Raw genomic sequence first — 15,892 nt, 5'->3', positions numbered from 1 at the left:
TTATGTCTGAAGACTGGGAAAGGTTATGGACCACCGGTATGAAATTTACTGCATGTAATGCTTTGAAAGAAAACATTATGAAGATGGTATACAGGTGGTACATGACCCCGGTTAAGCTAGCTAAGATTTACCATTTGTCCGATAACAAATGTTGGAAATGCAAGGAAGCTGAGGGGACATTCTTTCACCTCTGGTGGACTTGCCCAAGACTGAAGGCCTTCTGGGAAACGATCTACAATGAGTTAAAAAAGGTGTTTAAGTACACCTTTCCCAAGAAACCAGAGGCCTTCCTTCTGGGCATTGTCGGCCAGAAGGTGTTTAAAAAGGATAGAACCTTTTTTATGTACGCTACAACAGCAGCAAGAATTCTTATCGCCAAGCATTGGAAGACCCAAGATTTGCCCACACTGGAGGACTGGCACTCGCAATTGATGAACTACATGGAACTAGCCGAGATGACTGCAAGGATCCGGGACTTGGGAGAAGAAGCAATGGAGGAGGACTGGAAAAAATTTAAAGACTATTTGCAAAAGTATTATAAGTTATATGAAACATAAGATGTCGTATGATTGGGAACTTAGCTCCAGTAATGAAACTTGAATATTTAAGAAATTTGATAAGATTTATGAAAGAACCAAGATTTAAATGGGTAAAAACGATATTAGGGTATATTTTTAGAGTATATGGTGACCAAGAGATTTAAATCTAAATTGCAATTGAAAATATAAAGAAATACACGAAATAAGGGTATAATTTGCTGATAAATTTATTGTTAAGAATGCATTGTGCGGGGGACGGGGGAAGTCCAATGGAAATTTGAAATAAGTCATTGGAGTGGTCGTGTTTTTTTTTTCTTTTTTATTTCCTTTCTTCTTGTCTTTTCTTTTTTTCTTTGATTGTTCTGTTATTTCTGTAAAAAATATAATAAAAATTATTATAAAAAAAAAAAAAACCTCAAAAAAGGCTACCACACCGCGTTCTATGAGTTGCTCCTCGATGTCAAGTCGCAACTGTATTAACGGTGTTAAGAAAAAGGAAACAAACTTGCAAGACATTTCCATCTTGCGAAGCAAGCCCATAGGGAAAATCGTCTTGCGAAGCAGCTCAAAAAACAAAAAACCCTTTCGTCTAGCGAGTTTTTTGTCTTGCGAGGTACCACTGTAATAAGAATTCTGGTTGGTAACTACTACTGCTATTATTATTATTATTATTATTATTATTATTATTATCAAATTAAATTTGAATGCTGCCATATACCTGCAGGTTTCAGGGCAGTTCACAACATAAAATCACAATAAACACATGATAAAACACAAAACACATGCTAAAAATAAAAACAACCCAATAATCCCCCCTCCTTAACACATTTTAACACATTTTATGCCAGTATACAGATAGTGCTATCGTAGTCGGTTCCAAAAGTGAAAATGGATGTTGTAGGAGCCAGCAGGAAGTTCACATAGGTGATTTGCAGTATTCTTCAGGCTACTTGAACTGTGGATAGATGAAGAGATCAGGGAGCATTATGTCTGCACAAATCCTAAATATATTGAACTTCACAAAGTAAAAAATCTGAAACCTCTGGTAAAAAAGGGGGAAATATACTATTGTGCCATCGCTCCTAGGCACTGTGCACAACAGATGTGAATAAGGTAACCTACATGAGAAGCACACATATCTTTAAGAGGCCTCTAAATACTGTGTATTTCCTTTTTCAGTTTTTGCTTGCCTTGGGTTTTTGTCACCTGCAAATCGGGGGGCATTAATGACCTGTGCTGTGGTCTTGTGGGTGCTGCTTGGAACCCCAGCAGGTTACGTTGCTGCCAGATTCTACAAATGTAAGTACAAAAGTTCATTTAACGTGACAGCACTTAAGTTCATTAGTCTAAATTATCATCACAGCAGTGATTTCCCCTCTGATCCTGTTTGCCCTCTGGGCAAGATGGAAAAATGTTTTAAGACTGAAGAGAGACTACATGCAGGTTTAGATTGTTCTCAAGCTAGCAAACTTTCAAGTTGGATATTCTTTTATTGTATTAACTCTAACGTCAATTGTTCTTACTTAGATCTACTTGCAGGGGAAGAGGTAACTGACATACTGTTATGGAAATCAGACTGTCAGTGGCTTTTGAAATTGCATTTTGTTTGACATATGAAGTTTGATCCAGCTTTTGTCTGCTTTGGTCTATATGTATTTGAAAGGGAGATAAAACAAAAGTTAAACCTATAACTGCTTTACTCAGCTTCTCAATCAGTGTGCACTTTTAGTATTATGCAGTACGGTATGTTGAATCAGTCTAATTTTTCAAAATTTTGTTTTAATAAAGATGAAAAAACAAATAACAAAACTGAACTTTAAGTTCAAGTGCCTGCCTAAACTGTTCTAATAAATAGGGAATTATGTTTGTACAGTACCTGTCATTTAATTGGTGCTGTTTTGGGTTTCTTTTCATACAGCATTTGGGGGTGAAAAATGGAAGACAAATGTTCTGCTGACAGCCTTCCTTTGCCCTGGGTAAGTTAATTCCTACGATTACTGTTAAAATAGGTATATGAGAAGCTTGGCTAAAACTGGTGAGTCTTCAGCAACATAAGTAAAACACAGCAACATCGTTTCATGTTAGAGCTATGCACAGTTCGTGCCCTTTTTTGGTTTTTTTGTGAACCTTGTTTCCTTCTGCCACATGAAAAAAGTTGATTAAGCAGTGCCAGCATGACAGAAGTACTTTTTAAAAAGACAGGGATTCTCTTCATTGATTCTTGCTTTTACTCCTTGGGCTGCTTCTTAGACCACACTGCATCTGTGGTGTCATATACTATACAATGCCTATGTCAAATCTTTCTGCTTAATCACAGCAAGCAGTCATCCCCTGAAGTGGAGCTAAGACAGACATATATTTGGAACTATTTAACTGAAACGTCAACTCCTGCTGGAGCTCAGTCCTGTTAGATTAAGGAAGAAAGGCTTGCTTGACCTCTTTGCCTGATATTTTCTACATGTCACCTGGGCTCAACGTTAAGCTAGACATATAGTGATATGATTTCAATAACATTGAAATTAATCAAGTGTGAGTTAATGGTTAAATCTCGTTTCTCTTTTAGCATTGTGTTTGCCGATTTCTTCATCATGAATCTGATTCTCTGGGGAGAACATTCCTCTGCAGCCATTCCATTTGGTACTTTGGTTGCCGTTCTAGCCCTCTGGTTTTGCATATCTGTTCCACTGACGTTCATTGGGGCCTACTTTGGTTTCAAGAAGAATGTAAGTTCTTTGTCTTTCTGATCTTACATGTTTTACTCACCTTCTCTGCACACATATCTCGTACCTTTTGAACTGCCTGACTTCAGTCCTTTAGAAGGCTGTGGATTTGGGGGTCCTGCCTGACTTCAGTGATTGAGTTGTGTATATATAAAGCATGGTCAAACAACAGGATTCAAAGCAAAGAAAACCATTCTGAATGTGGTAGACCTCGCTAGATGAGATTTAGCTTGGATTTCCTTTAATGTGCTAGAAAGCCATAGGATTGTAAATTCTTTTGAGTAGGTACTTCCTTCTGTTTGTGGTGTTTAGTATAATTTAGAAAGTCTCTCCTCCACCTTTGTGTTTATATCTTTTAAAGGCCATAGAACATCCAGTTCGTACTAATCAGATTCCTCGTCAGATTCCTGAACAGTCATTTTACACGCAGCCATTACCTGGTATCATTATGGGAGGCATTCTGCCCTTCGGATGCATCTTCATACAACTTTTCTTCATTCTTAATAGCATATGGTAAGCCAGTATGCTTCTTGAAAAATGTTTGATGCCTTCTAAAGTACTTTTTCAACTTGCTGGTTTTTTTAAAAAGAGCTTGTATTTGTTTTTCTGCACTTCTCTCTACTTTCTTCCATTATCAAAGCTTTTGACTGTTCTGCTTTAATGTCATATAAAGCCTGTGTTACGCTTGCAAGTATGTAGCTGTCTGGCCATAGGCTTTTGAAACCATCCAACCAAAAGTTGCCTGATGCAGGTCTTGAGTGTCATGACACAGAAGGTCTTACCAGTCTTAGGTGAGACAGTTCGTTGGTGGGGATTCTTTGCCTTATGTCCCTAAAGTACATGGGCAACTTTGAGATGAATTAAACATGGAAGTAGTTTTATGCCATAAACTCTTAATGGATACAATTTGGTTGAGCAGTCTTCAGATGCTGGAGTTCAACAATATTTGCCACTTGTACGTAGAATGGCCAGGTAAACTTCACCAAGACTACCTTTGTTATGCTTAAACTTCTGTTTTCTAGGTCTCATCAGATGTATTACATGTTTGGCTTCTTGTTTCTGGTGTTCATTATTCTGGTTATCACGTGTTCTGAGGCTACAATTCTACTTTGCTATTTCCACTTGTGTGCAGAGGTAAGCCTACAGAATTCTTTCTTGCAACAGTCCTGTCTTGGGGGGATTTAAATTATTAGCAAAAAGGATACGATCAATGACTTGGCTCCTAAGTTACTATTCATTTTACACAATGATGGAGGGAGATTTCATAAAGTCTGCTTATGTTTGTACTGAGGATCAGGGGCCGACTTTGGTATTAGGGTGCCCGGAGCGAGGCCAAAATCCCCCCCAAAAAAACTTCGAGTAGGTACCCATATAAATACAGTGGTACCTCAGAAGTTGAACAGAATCCGTTCCGGAAGTCCATTCGACTTCCAAAATGTTCAGAAACCAAGGTGTGGCTTCCAATTGGCTGCAGGAAGCTGGGTCTGCCACGTTGGACATTCGGGTTCCAAAGAACATTTGCAAACCGAAATGCTCACTTCTGGGTTTGCGGCATTCAGGAGCCAAAACGTTTGACTTGCAAGGCGTTTGGGATCCAATTTACGGTATAGGACTCCTCATCATCATCATAATATCATCCACCCCCTTTTTTTGCTCAGCCTTATTTGTAGGGTTCCTTAATTTCTACTTCATGTTTTAGGAGCAACATAGGGTATACTCCAGATTTGTGTATTGACTCAAATATAATAGTGTAATAACTGCTAAAACTTGCTGGGGCCGAGAAATGTGAAATATATGGCCCTTTTAAGATGGGTTGTGCATTCTAATCTGTATTTATTGCTTGCTTACACTTGCAATTTTCATTTGCTGGCTGTTTAGAGAAGACATCCTATGAGGCAACCTAGGCATCTTTTTAAATAAATCAAATGTTTGTACCTTCAAATATTTTGAATCGTTTTAACTCGATTAGGTGGCGATCTGCATCAATTTCCCAACAGGTTGTCTTTAAAATCGTATCAGCTGCTGGGGTCAAATGCCTCTTCTTTTTTTTCTTTTTAAAGACAGCCTTGTCCTCTCTGACACTAAAACTTTCCATGGTGTGATTGACAGATACAGTAAATGGAGCTTGCTGCTGATCACCAAAAGAACCTAGCTGTGGAATATTACCAAAAACAGGCTCCATGGTTTCAATTGGTTTTCTTAATGCTAATCCCATTTTACATTTCAAGTGAATCTGTACTTGGACTGCAGTACATACTTGCTGTGTTAGAGATAGGAAGGCCTGGCCAGGGAAGTACCCCCCCGCCTTTACATGCCTGGCACTGTGCACTGTCTTAGAACATTTGTGGTACCTGCTCCAGAATGCAGGTGCTCCAAATGTCAGCCTAGAATGTGTTTGCTCCCTTCAGAAGGGCATCCCTGTAGTATTTTATTTGAGTAAGTTAATGATTCGCAAATGGTCTCTTTCTATGCAATCAATTGCCAGTAGCTCATCTTAGAAAATTATTAAAACCTTATAAAGGGTCATCATTATTAGATATGAAATATATAGTCTATGTTGCTTTGGTTTAGTATTTAGCAGTTTTTCAACCATTTTTCTCTTTGTTCTAGGATTATCACTGGCAGTGGCGCTCATTTCTCACCAGTGGCTTTACCGCTGTTTATTTTCTAATATACGCAGTACACTACTTCTTTTCCAAACTTCAAATTACGGGTACAGCAAGCACCATTTTATATTTTGGGTACACTATGATAATGGTACTGATCTTCTTCCTTTTCACAGGTAAATATGAATATATTTTTTGGTACTGAGACTTTATGTTAGAGTGCTTCTGGGGTGCTTCACACAATACAGTTTAAGAGTTCTAGAGCCATGTGCAAACTTTTTTCATACTAGTGTTTGACGGACATCCCTATGGTTGCTTGTTTAAAAAACAAACAAACTTGTGTGCCTATCTATTTTAATGTGGACTATGGACCTCAAGTTGTCGTGACATAAAGGTGGGATGTTTAACTGTAGTCAGGCCATCTTTATGTTCATTTCCCTGCTCCTCTGCTTTCTACCTGAAGCTTTGACTGCTGAATGTTGGCAGTCATCTGTATAATTCCTAAACACAGTTAGGGGCCATTTCAGAATTTGATTGAAAATGCAAAATACAGACCCTTCCGCTTTTTTATCTGTATTGTTGCATGCTTCTATTTGTTTACCTATTAAGGACCTAACAGTCCTTATAGTTTTATAAAGAGAGAGCTGTATTATTTGGAGAACATTCTTCTCCACTTGTAAGGGTTCAGAGAGAAGGCGTCAAAACCTTGATGGCTATAAAATATAAGAAGTTAATTGGATTCCATTTTAGTATTTTAAACAATTTTTTTGCACAAGTTACTGTTGCTTTCTGGAATAGTTTTTGTAGCGTTTTATATGCCGATAACTGTGCATTGGGATTCTTCTCCCTCCCCCCCAGAAACGTAGCTGTTTACAAGAAAAAAGAGGCTGTGTATTAAGGGATACGTCCATAGTAAATTTCATTAAGCTTGGATGAGATCATTCTAGCAAGTGATCAAAATTACACACACAAGCCCCGAAGGCATCTAGCTTCCTGTGTCAAGATGATATAAAAGCTAAAAAGAGAAACTCATAATTGTTGCATCAAAACTATTATATTGCTGCTTACTCATCTGTTAAAAATGGTCAGCCTCAAGAAGGGTTCTGACGGTGCCCTGCTGCTGTGACGGTGTAGCACATGCTTGGGGCACTTGCTTCTCACACTGCATTCCGGGTCATTGATCAGACACAGCAGGCAAAATACTGGGAGCTATGTGACAAATCTGACTTACAGCTGGGCCCACAATACTGTATCGGAGTAAATGAGTCAGTTAAACATCAGTGGCTTAGCTACTATGGAAAAAAACAATACAATATCATTCACAGTTCTTGCTGAATTTTATTCATCGTGAATGAACCATTGCTAAATCTTCATTCTTTGCTACAAACACACACACATACATAACTTTGAATTAGAACCTAATGCATAAACATAGAAAAGTTTTGCAACGTGTAAAGGACCAATACCTATCTTCAGTCATCTAAAGTTGCAAAAATTCACACTCATTAATTCTCAGTCACATGAAACACAGACTTCAAGTGACATTTTTAAAAAAGTCTATTTGTACATACTTTTTGTGAATAATCAATAAGGTACATAAAATCAATGTGCCATTGTCACACAGGTTTTGACTGCTTGGGAACTTATATATTCAAAGGGCTGTAAAAGCAGTAGTCTCTGTTGGTTTATTGGAGCACATGGTTATCTTCCAGCCATGAACAGACATATCAAATGTTCCACTCTCCAATATCCTTCAGCTACCCTGGATTCTAAATCAGCCAAAAATTATGAAGTCAAATAGTCTGGTTGGTTGTGCTTTTCAGCATCAAAACTATGTACATATTTACCAAAATAACAAAATACACTCAGACTGCATTGCACCACCCTGCATACATTACCTTGGAAATGTTCTTGCTTGAATTTAGTGGGACTTAATTCTGAGTCCCACCAATTCATATAGAAGAAGGCTTTAGTGTGTCTTCTCACTGTGTGGAGACATAAAGAGGAATGTACTTTCACTCAGAACTGGTCAAGCTATTTCTCCATAATTTGTGAGTAGGTACAGACTGTCTTGAATTCAATCTACATATAGACTCAAATATATGCTAATTGAGGGAGATAACTAACACTAATCTCCTGGCAATTTAGGATGTTGTTACCCGGAGATTTAAAAAAAAAATCTGACTGGTACAGACTTCCCTTTAAAAATACATCACGACACTCCAGCTTCTACAGCTACCAAACCCATTAAGACATTGAAACAAGAAGCTTCTGTACCTGAAAGAGAAGGTATTGTGTACTGCAAAAGAGGGTTGTGTCGATGCACATGTCTTTTGTGCATTTGTGCGGTGCTGAGCAGTGGGATCCTTCGTGGGCCTCAGTGTCCCGTCTTGGTTTTTTTAGCAATGGGTATTTTTTGTGGGTGCCCGTGTTCTGAGTGCTGGTATCCGGTCCTGTCCTGAGAGGCAACCTTCCATAAAAGGGCAGCCTTCTGTAAAAAAGGTCAATAACTTTGGGGAACTATAGTCCGGCCCCCAACAGTGCCTGAGGGACAGTGAACTGGCCCTCGTTTAAAAAGTTTGAAGACCCCTGTGTTACAGTATCTAACAGAAATGTAAACTCATCCTTGGTATATGTGGTTTCCACACTTTCTCCAGGCCACATGGATCCTTTGCTCATTTGCATCCTTGCGCTTCCTGCATAAACAGCTGTGTTGCATCAACACAACCCTATTTTGCAATACACAATACCTTCACTTTCAGGCACAGAAGCTTCTTGTTTCAATGTCTTAATGGCGTGGAGCCTGTGCTGCCTGCCATTTTGTCACCCCGCCCCCCAGGCTGTGCACCGCTCCCCACGCACCCACCTTCCTACGCCACATTGAATTTACCTCAGCGTGCAGGGACTGACTGAGCAGGCTGCGAAGTCTTTGGGCGGTTGCTTGGAAAAAGAGCACGGAGGAGCTTGAGGCAGACTCTTGAGGCGCTAAAATAAAAAATTCCTTCCAGTAGCACCTTAAAGACCAACTAAGTTAGTTCTTGGTATGAGCTTTCATGTGCATGCACACTTCTTCAGATACACTGAAACAGAAGTTGCCAGACCCTTCTATATAGTGAGAAGGTGGGGAGGGGTATTACTCAGAAGGGTGGTGGGAATGGGAGGTTGGCAGATAGCTGAGATGAGCCTGTTGACGACTCTTAACGACTGTAATAGGTCTTACAGGAAAAGGCAAGGGGTGAGAAGGTGAGGCGCTGAATGGGAACAATGGGAGCACCCGCCCAAAGACCTTGCCGCCCGCTTGCAGGCCGGATTCAGGAGCCTGGTGGGCCGGATCTGGCCCACGTACCATAGTTTGAGGACCCCTGCTGTAACAGATCCATTGATGTTTATTCTGCCAATTTAAAATTCATGTTCTGTTTTGTAGGAACAATTGGATTCTTCGCATGCTTCTGGTTTGTGACCAAAATATACAGCGTTGTAAAAGTGGATTGAAGAAACTGAAAAATATAGGAGCCATCATCCTAATATAATGATACGCTTCTGAAGAAGAATTTAAGCTTTATCTGAAGTATTGACTTCTGTACCTTGTGAATGATACTGAATATACATTTTGCCCACCCAAAACATTTGTATTATAACTTTGCAATTTGTTTTCACTTGGGTGTTCTTACTGAAGGTTGAAGTTAAATATTGTATGCGTTTGTAAATGTTGCTTATAGTAGAACTTTTAAATTCTAAATGACTGGCTAGAAGTGAGTACATTACAGAATTTTTAATGATGCTTCTAAATAAATAACGGGTGTAAATACAGTTTTCTAGGCTTGTTGAGTGGGGTTAATTATCCCCTTGCCCCAATGAAATAACTTCTTTCTATCATGACTTGGAAAGTTGACTCGTGTGTTGCTTTTGATTTTTCCCCCCTGATTTTTTTTTTTTATATTGGAGTTATGGCCATAAATCCATCTCACTTTTTCTGTGACTTCATTAGGTTCCAGTGTTGTTGGCCTTTGGAACTATGTGCCTCTTGAGTCTTGGGAATCTATCCATTCATAATTGTAATAATTACTATCAACATTTTCAGTGGATCATCACATACTATAAATAAATCCATGAAATTTTGTAAATACAGATATATTGATATGTTTTTAAAATATGTAGATTATATTTGTTAAATTCTAGGTTGGTTTAACCTTTCTTTTCTTTTTTCTTTCTTTTTTCTTTTTTTTTTGCTAATCTGCTCTACCCTATATAGATGTAACTGTTCATAACTGCACTACACTGTCAGTTCTAATCCGCTAGCATAACTAGATTAAGAGACTGGATAATATGTTGAGAAGATCTGCATACAGAGAAGGAAGACGCACTGTCAAGTGTGCTGACAACAGATTTTAATGATTCATATTATGTAGAATGGATTGGGGGGGTTGGACATACACAAGCAGAAATGCTGTTCGTCTTGTATTAATAGAATGGTTCAATTTGCTAGATGTGGAATTTACATTAACCCATATGCATCCTTGGAAAAAAGCAATGGAAACATGTTTATTATGTTGCGTTGGTTTGAGTTTACGTTAATGCCTGCATGTCTCCCACAAGAGCATATCTGCAACCAAGTTAAACTGCATGTTTTGGGCTCAGACATTCTGATTGGAGAAAAGAACCTATGTTTTTTCTAATATGTTCTTTCTAAAGATCATAAACTAATGCTTGAATATTAAAATCCAATAAAAGTATCTTTTGTTAATAACTTTTGAATTTGGTCTTGTAATCTAGCATTACGACTCTGTAATTAAACTTGGTATGTTACAAAAAGCAAAAAAGAAAACATGCAGCAAATGTATATTCTGGTTTAGTGAACAGCCAATCTCATACTTTGCTCTATAGTGTAGGACAGCTGTGGAGGGTTCCCTCCCTTCCTTTAAGTCTTAATTGATGGGGAAAGTGTGAATCACTCTCTGCTTCTTACTGGAGCTGTTTCCCTTTGCATCTATGTGGCAGTTTGTTTTTATCTTGCTTTTTGGTTTCGACCAAACTGGTAAAATGACTTTTGATAAAAATAGTACACAAGTTAAACTCAAACCACCAAAAAAATCCCACTGGCCAAGCAGCATCAAACTTCGGTCAAATACCAAAAGTCTGTCCTAAAACCTAATCCAGACTTCCTCAGACTCGACCCTCCAGATGTTTTGAGACGACAATTCCCATCATCCCTGACCCCTGCTCCTACTAGCTAGGGATCATGGGAGTTGTAGGCCAAAAACATCTGGAGGGCCAAGTTTGAACATAATTTGACCATGTTCATGAATGCAATGAGAAGACCTGGTAGGCTACCCTAGGGAAGGTATTCCAAAAGAATACCAGGCTTCTCTGTTGCTGCCCCCAACCAATTGTTCTGTTCTATCAATATCTTGCTATGCTTAAAATTCTATCCACTTCATAGCCGCATCCTTTCCCCATTTCTGTCCTTCTGCTCCTTCTGTTTGTCTTGTTCCAGCCATCATTTTCATTTCAGGTCTTTGTCCTATCCTGTCTGAAGAAACCTCCTGACCCCTGGGCTCCCTTTGCCTCTTGTGTCTTCCTTGGAAACATGTTTTTCTCATATGCATTAGAGTCATGTAAAGTCAGCATTACCATGAAGTTGCCAGTTTTATAAGTTGGGGATAGAGCTGTGTCACAAGTGAGAAACTAAGCTTTACGTACTTCACAAATCAGGTTTTCTGAGGTAAATTCTTCTTTTCCAGAATATGACTTAGGTGCACTCTGGGAGGTGAGTTACATCTCCTTTAAAAGGTATAACCTGAGTTTGTAGGAAAGATGGAAATGAGGGGAGACCTTTGAAAATTCTGCAGATCATTTTGAGATCTTTTGAGCCACAGAAGTTCTGTTGTAAGAACCCAGCTATATATATCAGAGGCCTGAACAAAAATATATGATGAAAAAGCTTTTAAGAATTAAAGAAAAGTTTTCACCCTACCAACTGTCACCAGGGATTGACATTTTAGAAGTGTTTCTGAAACTTAAAGTGTGACATTACTTTTTTCCTCCTCTTCTAAAAGCCTTTTAATTTAATTCTATTTGCATCAAATACAATGTGAAATACTGACTTTGTAACAAGGGGGAAATGAAAGGAACATTTGAAGGAGTCTTAAAAATGCGTTAAATCTAAAACAGCTATGTTCCTAGCATACATTAAACATTTTCAGGAACTTCAGAAATGTGCATATAAAAAGAATATCATGAAGGGAATAGGCACAATTACTTCTGGGTGTTCAGCCTGTTGATTTGATATATAAAAGCACTCATCAGGTGAAAACAAAACATTTGATACCAAAATTGTGCTTAGTCTGCTGGGGAAAGTATTTCATGTGAAAATGACACATAAAGCCTTTCTTATCAGGAAATCACTTTCCTGCTAAGCCATCAGGCTGATCTGTGGCATGTATATGTGAACAGTAAGCCCGATTCTGATTTTGGTTACAGATCAACATCAAAATAGAGATTGCGTCAGTCACATTTACCAGTCTTGTTTTTTGCATCCTGCAGTTCCCACCAGAACAAGCATGAAAATCAAAAGGCAAAAAGTTCATGTTATATTTTCATAAGAAATTTTTAGGAGATAAAATTGTTCTTTTTAATCAGGCACTCTGGGAAGCGGTGTATGCACATTAGCCATTCTCTGTACCTTGTAAAATGCTATACTCAAATGCGTCCCCCCCTCCCAAAAAGCTTCAGTTTGAAATGAACAAAAGAATGACCTAGCTGCATTTTAAGCAGGTAATGTGTACACAGTCTGGATCACTGTCTGGCCCAAGAGACAATGGAGTGCACCTTGAGGGGTGGTCAGATCTCTGGAGACTCACAGTGCCATCTGTGGCTGCAGAGACCGGTAGCTTTTTAGTACTGCTTGCCGTGTTGTTTTTGCTGCATTGGCAGCACCGAAGTGGCCTCTCCAGGGCGTAAGCCTGGGCAATGAGTATGGAGGTCCTAGGCTGCCCAGACAACAAGACCCGACCCCTCAACCCTGGTGGGCACATTCTGCTCTCAGATGATCTTCACAAGTAGCTCCTTGCAGAGGGCATTACAGTAATCTAAACATGAGGTTACTAGAGCTCAGGTAAGGTGAAAATAGGCCCTCCTTTGCAACCTGGGATTCCATGAATTGTGCGGAGTTACATGCTGATGTTTTCATCGGCAAACTACTTCAGCCAGAGTACTAGGCCTGATTGCCACATCCTACGCATGCTTACTTGGGACAAAGCCGCCTTGAACAAAGTGCAACTTCTTTCGCAGTAAACATGCTAAGGATCAGACTGCAACTATGTATCCCATGCAAACTTTTTATAAAGGCTGTTCTGCCTTTCTTGTGCAGATATCAATAGGTGGTGAATATCTCCATGGTGTGAATAGCTTCACTTGCTGATTTCTGTGTATCAATCTGTTCTGATGGAACAAGAAGCGTCAGGCTGCTAATACGACGTTATGTTTGTAACACAGCTAATTCACTGTTGAAAAAGGAGGTGAGCACAGAAGCACCTTGTTTCACCATTACATTATTTTTAATGCTTTCTAGGTTTTGAGGTAATATTACTGGTGCTTCTATGTACTACCAGTGCACAAGGTAAAGCTGAACAGGAACAGGAAAATGTTTCTCCTTTGAAGGATCTGTATCCAAAGTGACTTTTCAACTCAAAATGTCAAAAATATTTTCAAGATTGACCTTGGCAGCTGTTTGTTTCCTGATTTTGAAAAAAAAAAAACCCCCACAAAAAACCCGCCAAAGAAAATATCCACTTACAGATAGTCAGGTGTACGTCACTCTTTGACTGCCAAGCTGCTCATTTCTCTTTCATGATTCAGAATTAATAAACATCAAAGAAATGTTAATATGAAGCTGTCTTAAGCCAACCTGAGGCAGAACAGGAGGTCATTTCTTATTATATTCAAAGCCCAATGTTATGATTTGTGTTAATCTTTACCTTCGAGGGTCATTAATAAATTCCCTATTAATGTTTCTTCTCAGTGCCCTGCACTCTTCTTTTGTTTATGCAAGACTAACTGCATCTATTTGCAATTTTGCAATATTGTATTCATCTCTAAAAATATTAATACAGTGGTACCTCTGTTTGTCAACGGGATCCATTGCGGAGGCCCGTTCGCAACCTGAAAAGAATACAACCCATGTCTGCGCACGGGCGGGTCGTGATTTTCCGCTTCTGCGCATGTGCATAACATCATTTTGCACGTCTGTGCATGCACGAGCAGCAAAACCCGGAAGTAACCCTTTCCGGTACTTCCAGGTCGCCGCGGTACATAACCTGAAAACGCGCAACCTGAAGCCAACTTAACATGAGGTATGACTGTATGTACGAGTCCTCTGCTCGCTTCCTGAGAATCTCATTTGAATAACAGGGAAATAGATTATTATTTTCTTGCCTGACCCCCTGATTGTTCTTACAAACACATATACCAGTCCTTTTAGCTTAAAATGGTGTTGGCATTATAAATCATGAAAGATCCAATCCGCTATTCACTTATGATCAGCTCCCTTATTGTTTGTTTGTTTGGATGTATCTAAAAGGATTTTTTCTTTCCAGATTTCTTGTAACTGTGAGGGGGTAGATTAGGTGGCCTTTTTGTGGAGTGGCTGACAGAAATAGAACTCTTATTTTATTGTTGAATTTGAGTGTTCTAGATATTTTAAACTGATTTTAAATTCGCTATACATTGTATGCCACCTTGAGAAAATACTGCAGGTTGAAAGGTGGCTAACAATATTAATAAAATAAGTCCCATTGGGCTAAGTGGAAGTTAATTTTATGAATCGATATCCTTTGGACACATAAAAGTATGTACCTTAAATTATTTGTATTCCACATGCTCAAAAAACAACTTAAACTTGATGTGTTGATTCATGTTACGTTAGGAATGCAAAACTTTACAATGATTCTAGGGGTGTTTCCAGATGGAGCTTTATTGCTGCTCATGTGCACAGGTTTTTATGCAGGTATCATAAAAAAATGGCAGCCTACACTCCACACACACACACACAACCCAATTTAAAATGGATTTCCTCATACAGCGAAAAAATCCACAAAATAGGTTTTTAAAAATCTGCAGGCAGTAGTAGTGTGGAAGCTTGATATTGTACTTTTCAGAGTTCGTGGTTTGCCACATCTGTACTGATGCTTCAGCTGTTGTTGTTTAGTCGTTTAGTTGTGTCCGACTCTTCGTGACCCCATGGACCAGAGCACGCCAGGCACTCCTGTCTTCCACTGCCCCCCGCAGTTTAGTCAAACTCAAGTTGGTAGCTTCGAGAACACTATCCAACCATCTCGTCCTCGGTTGTCCCCTTCTCCTTGTGCCCTCCATCTTTCCCAACATCAGGGTCTTTTCCAGGGAGTCTTCTCATGAGGTGGCCAAAGTATTGGAGCCTCAGCTTCACCATCTGTCCTTCCAGTGAGCCCTCAGGGCTGATTTCCTTCAGAATGGATACGTTTGATCTTCTTGCAGTCCATGGGACTCTCAAGAGATAGGTTTATAAAAATCCATTACACATCTGCAGTGTGTAGTAGTGTGGAAGCTTGATATTGTACTTGGTGGTTTGCCACATCTGTGCCGATGTTTCAGTAGATAACCTCAAACACACCTGTATTTCAATTTGCTCCCCACCTGAACGCAGTCTAGTCATTTGTTTTCAGAAGCCCGCATGATACGCATTGCCTCTTTTTACCAACTGCTACATGCTGAAGGCACTTTCAAATTTCAATAAGGGAGGAGGAGCTATTCTCGCAAGACCTCTCTCCACTCGGGGCATAGCAGACGACCTCCGAACTGAGCTACACCTTTCCTGCCCGCGAAGACCTTTCCGACGACCAGGCGTCCCAGGCCCCGCCCTTTTAGAATGCCGGGACGGGCCCTCACGCGCGTGTAACACGTGAGTGGCGCTTTCCGACGACCCAGCGCTTCAGGCCCCGCCCCTTTAGAACGCGGGTAACTTATCCCAACGCGAGGCGACAGAGAAGCGGCT

General features: G+C 39.6%; 1 protein-coding gene across 1 annotated transcript in view; it reads left to right on the top strand.

Moving 5' to 3' along the window:
- TM9SF2 (transmembrane 9 superfamily member 2) overlaps positions 1–10,612 on the top strand; it is a 33,757-nt gene extending 23,145 nt beyond the window's left edge. Inside the window, exons 11-17 of the mRNA XM_082218654.1 lie at positions 1,719–1,838; positions 2,458–2,515; positions 3,103–3,262; positions 3,621–3,772; positions 4,282–4,393; positions 5,870–6,041; positions 9,290–10,612. Of these exons, the coding sequence (XP_082074780.1) occupies positions 1,719–1,838; positions 2,458–2,515; positions 3,103–3,262; positions 3,621–3,772; positions 4,282–4,393; positions 5,870–6,041; positions 9,290–9,357 (842 nt within the window). The 3' untranslated portion in view covers positions 9,358–10,612. The remainder of the gene's footprint in view (positions 1–1,718; positions 1,839–2,457; positions 2,516–3,102; positions 3,263–3,620; positions 3,773–4,281; positions 4,394–5,869; positions 6,042–9,289) is intronic.
- Positions 10,613–15,892: the final 5,280 nt, after the last annotated feature.

The sequence above is a fragment of the Podarcis vaucheri genome (genome assembly GCF_965113315.1).
Source record: "Podarcis vaucheri genome assembly, chromosome: 4".
NCBI lineage: Eukaryota > Metazoa > Chordata > Lepidosauria > Squamata > Lacertidae > Podarcis > Podarcis vaucheri.
This window is presented reverse-complemented; position numbering and strand designations above follow the sequence as displayed.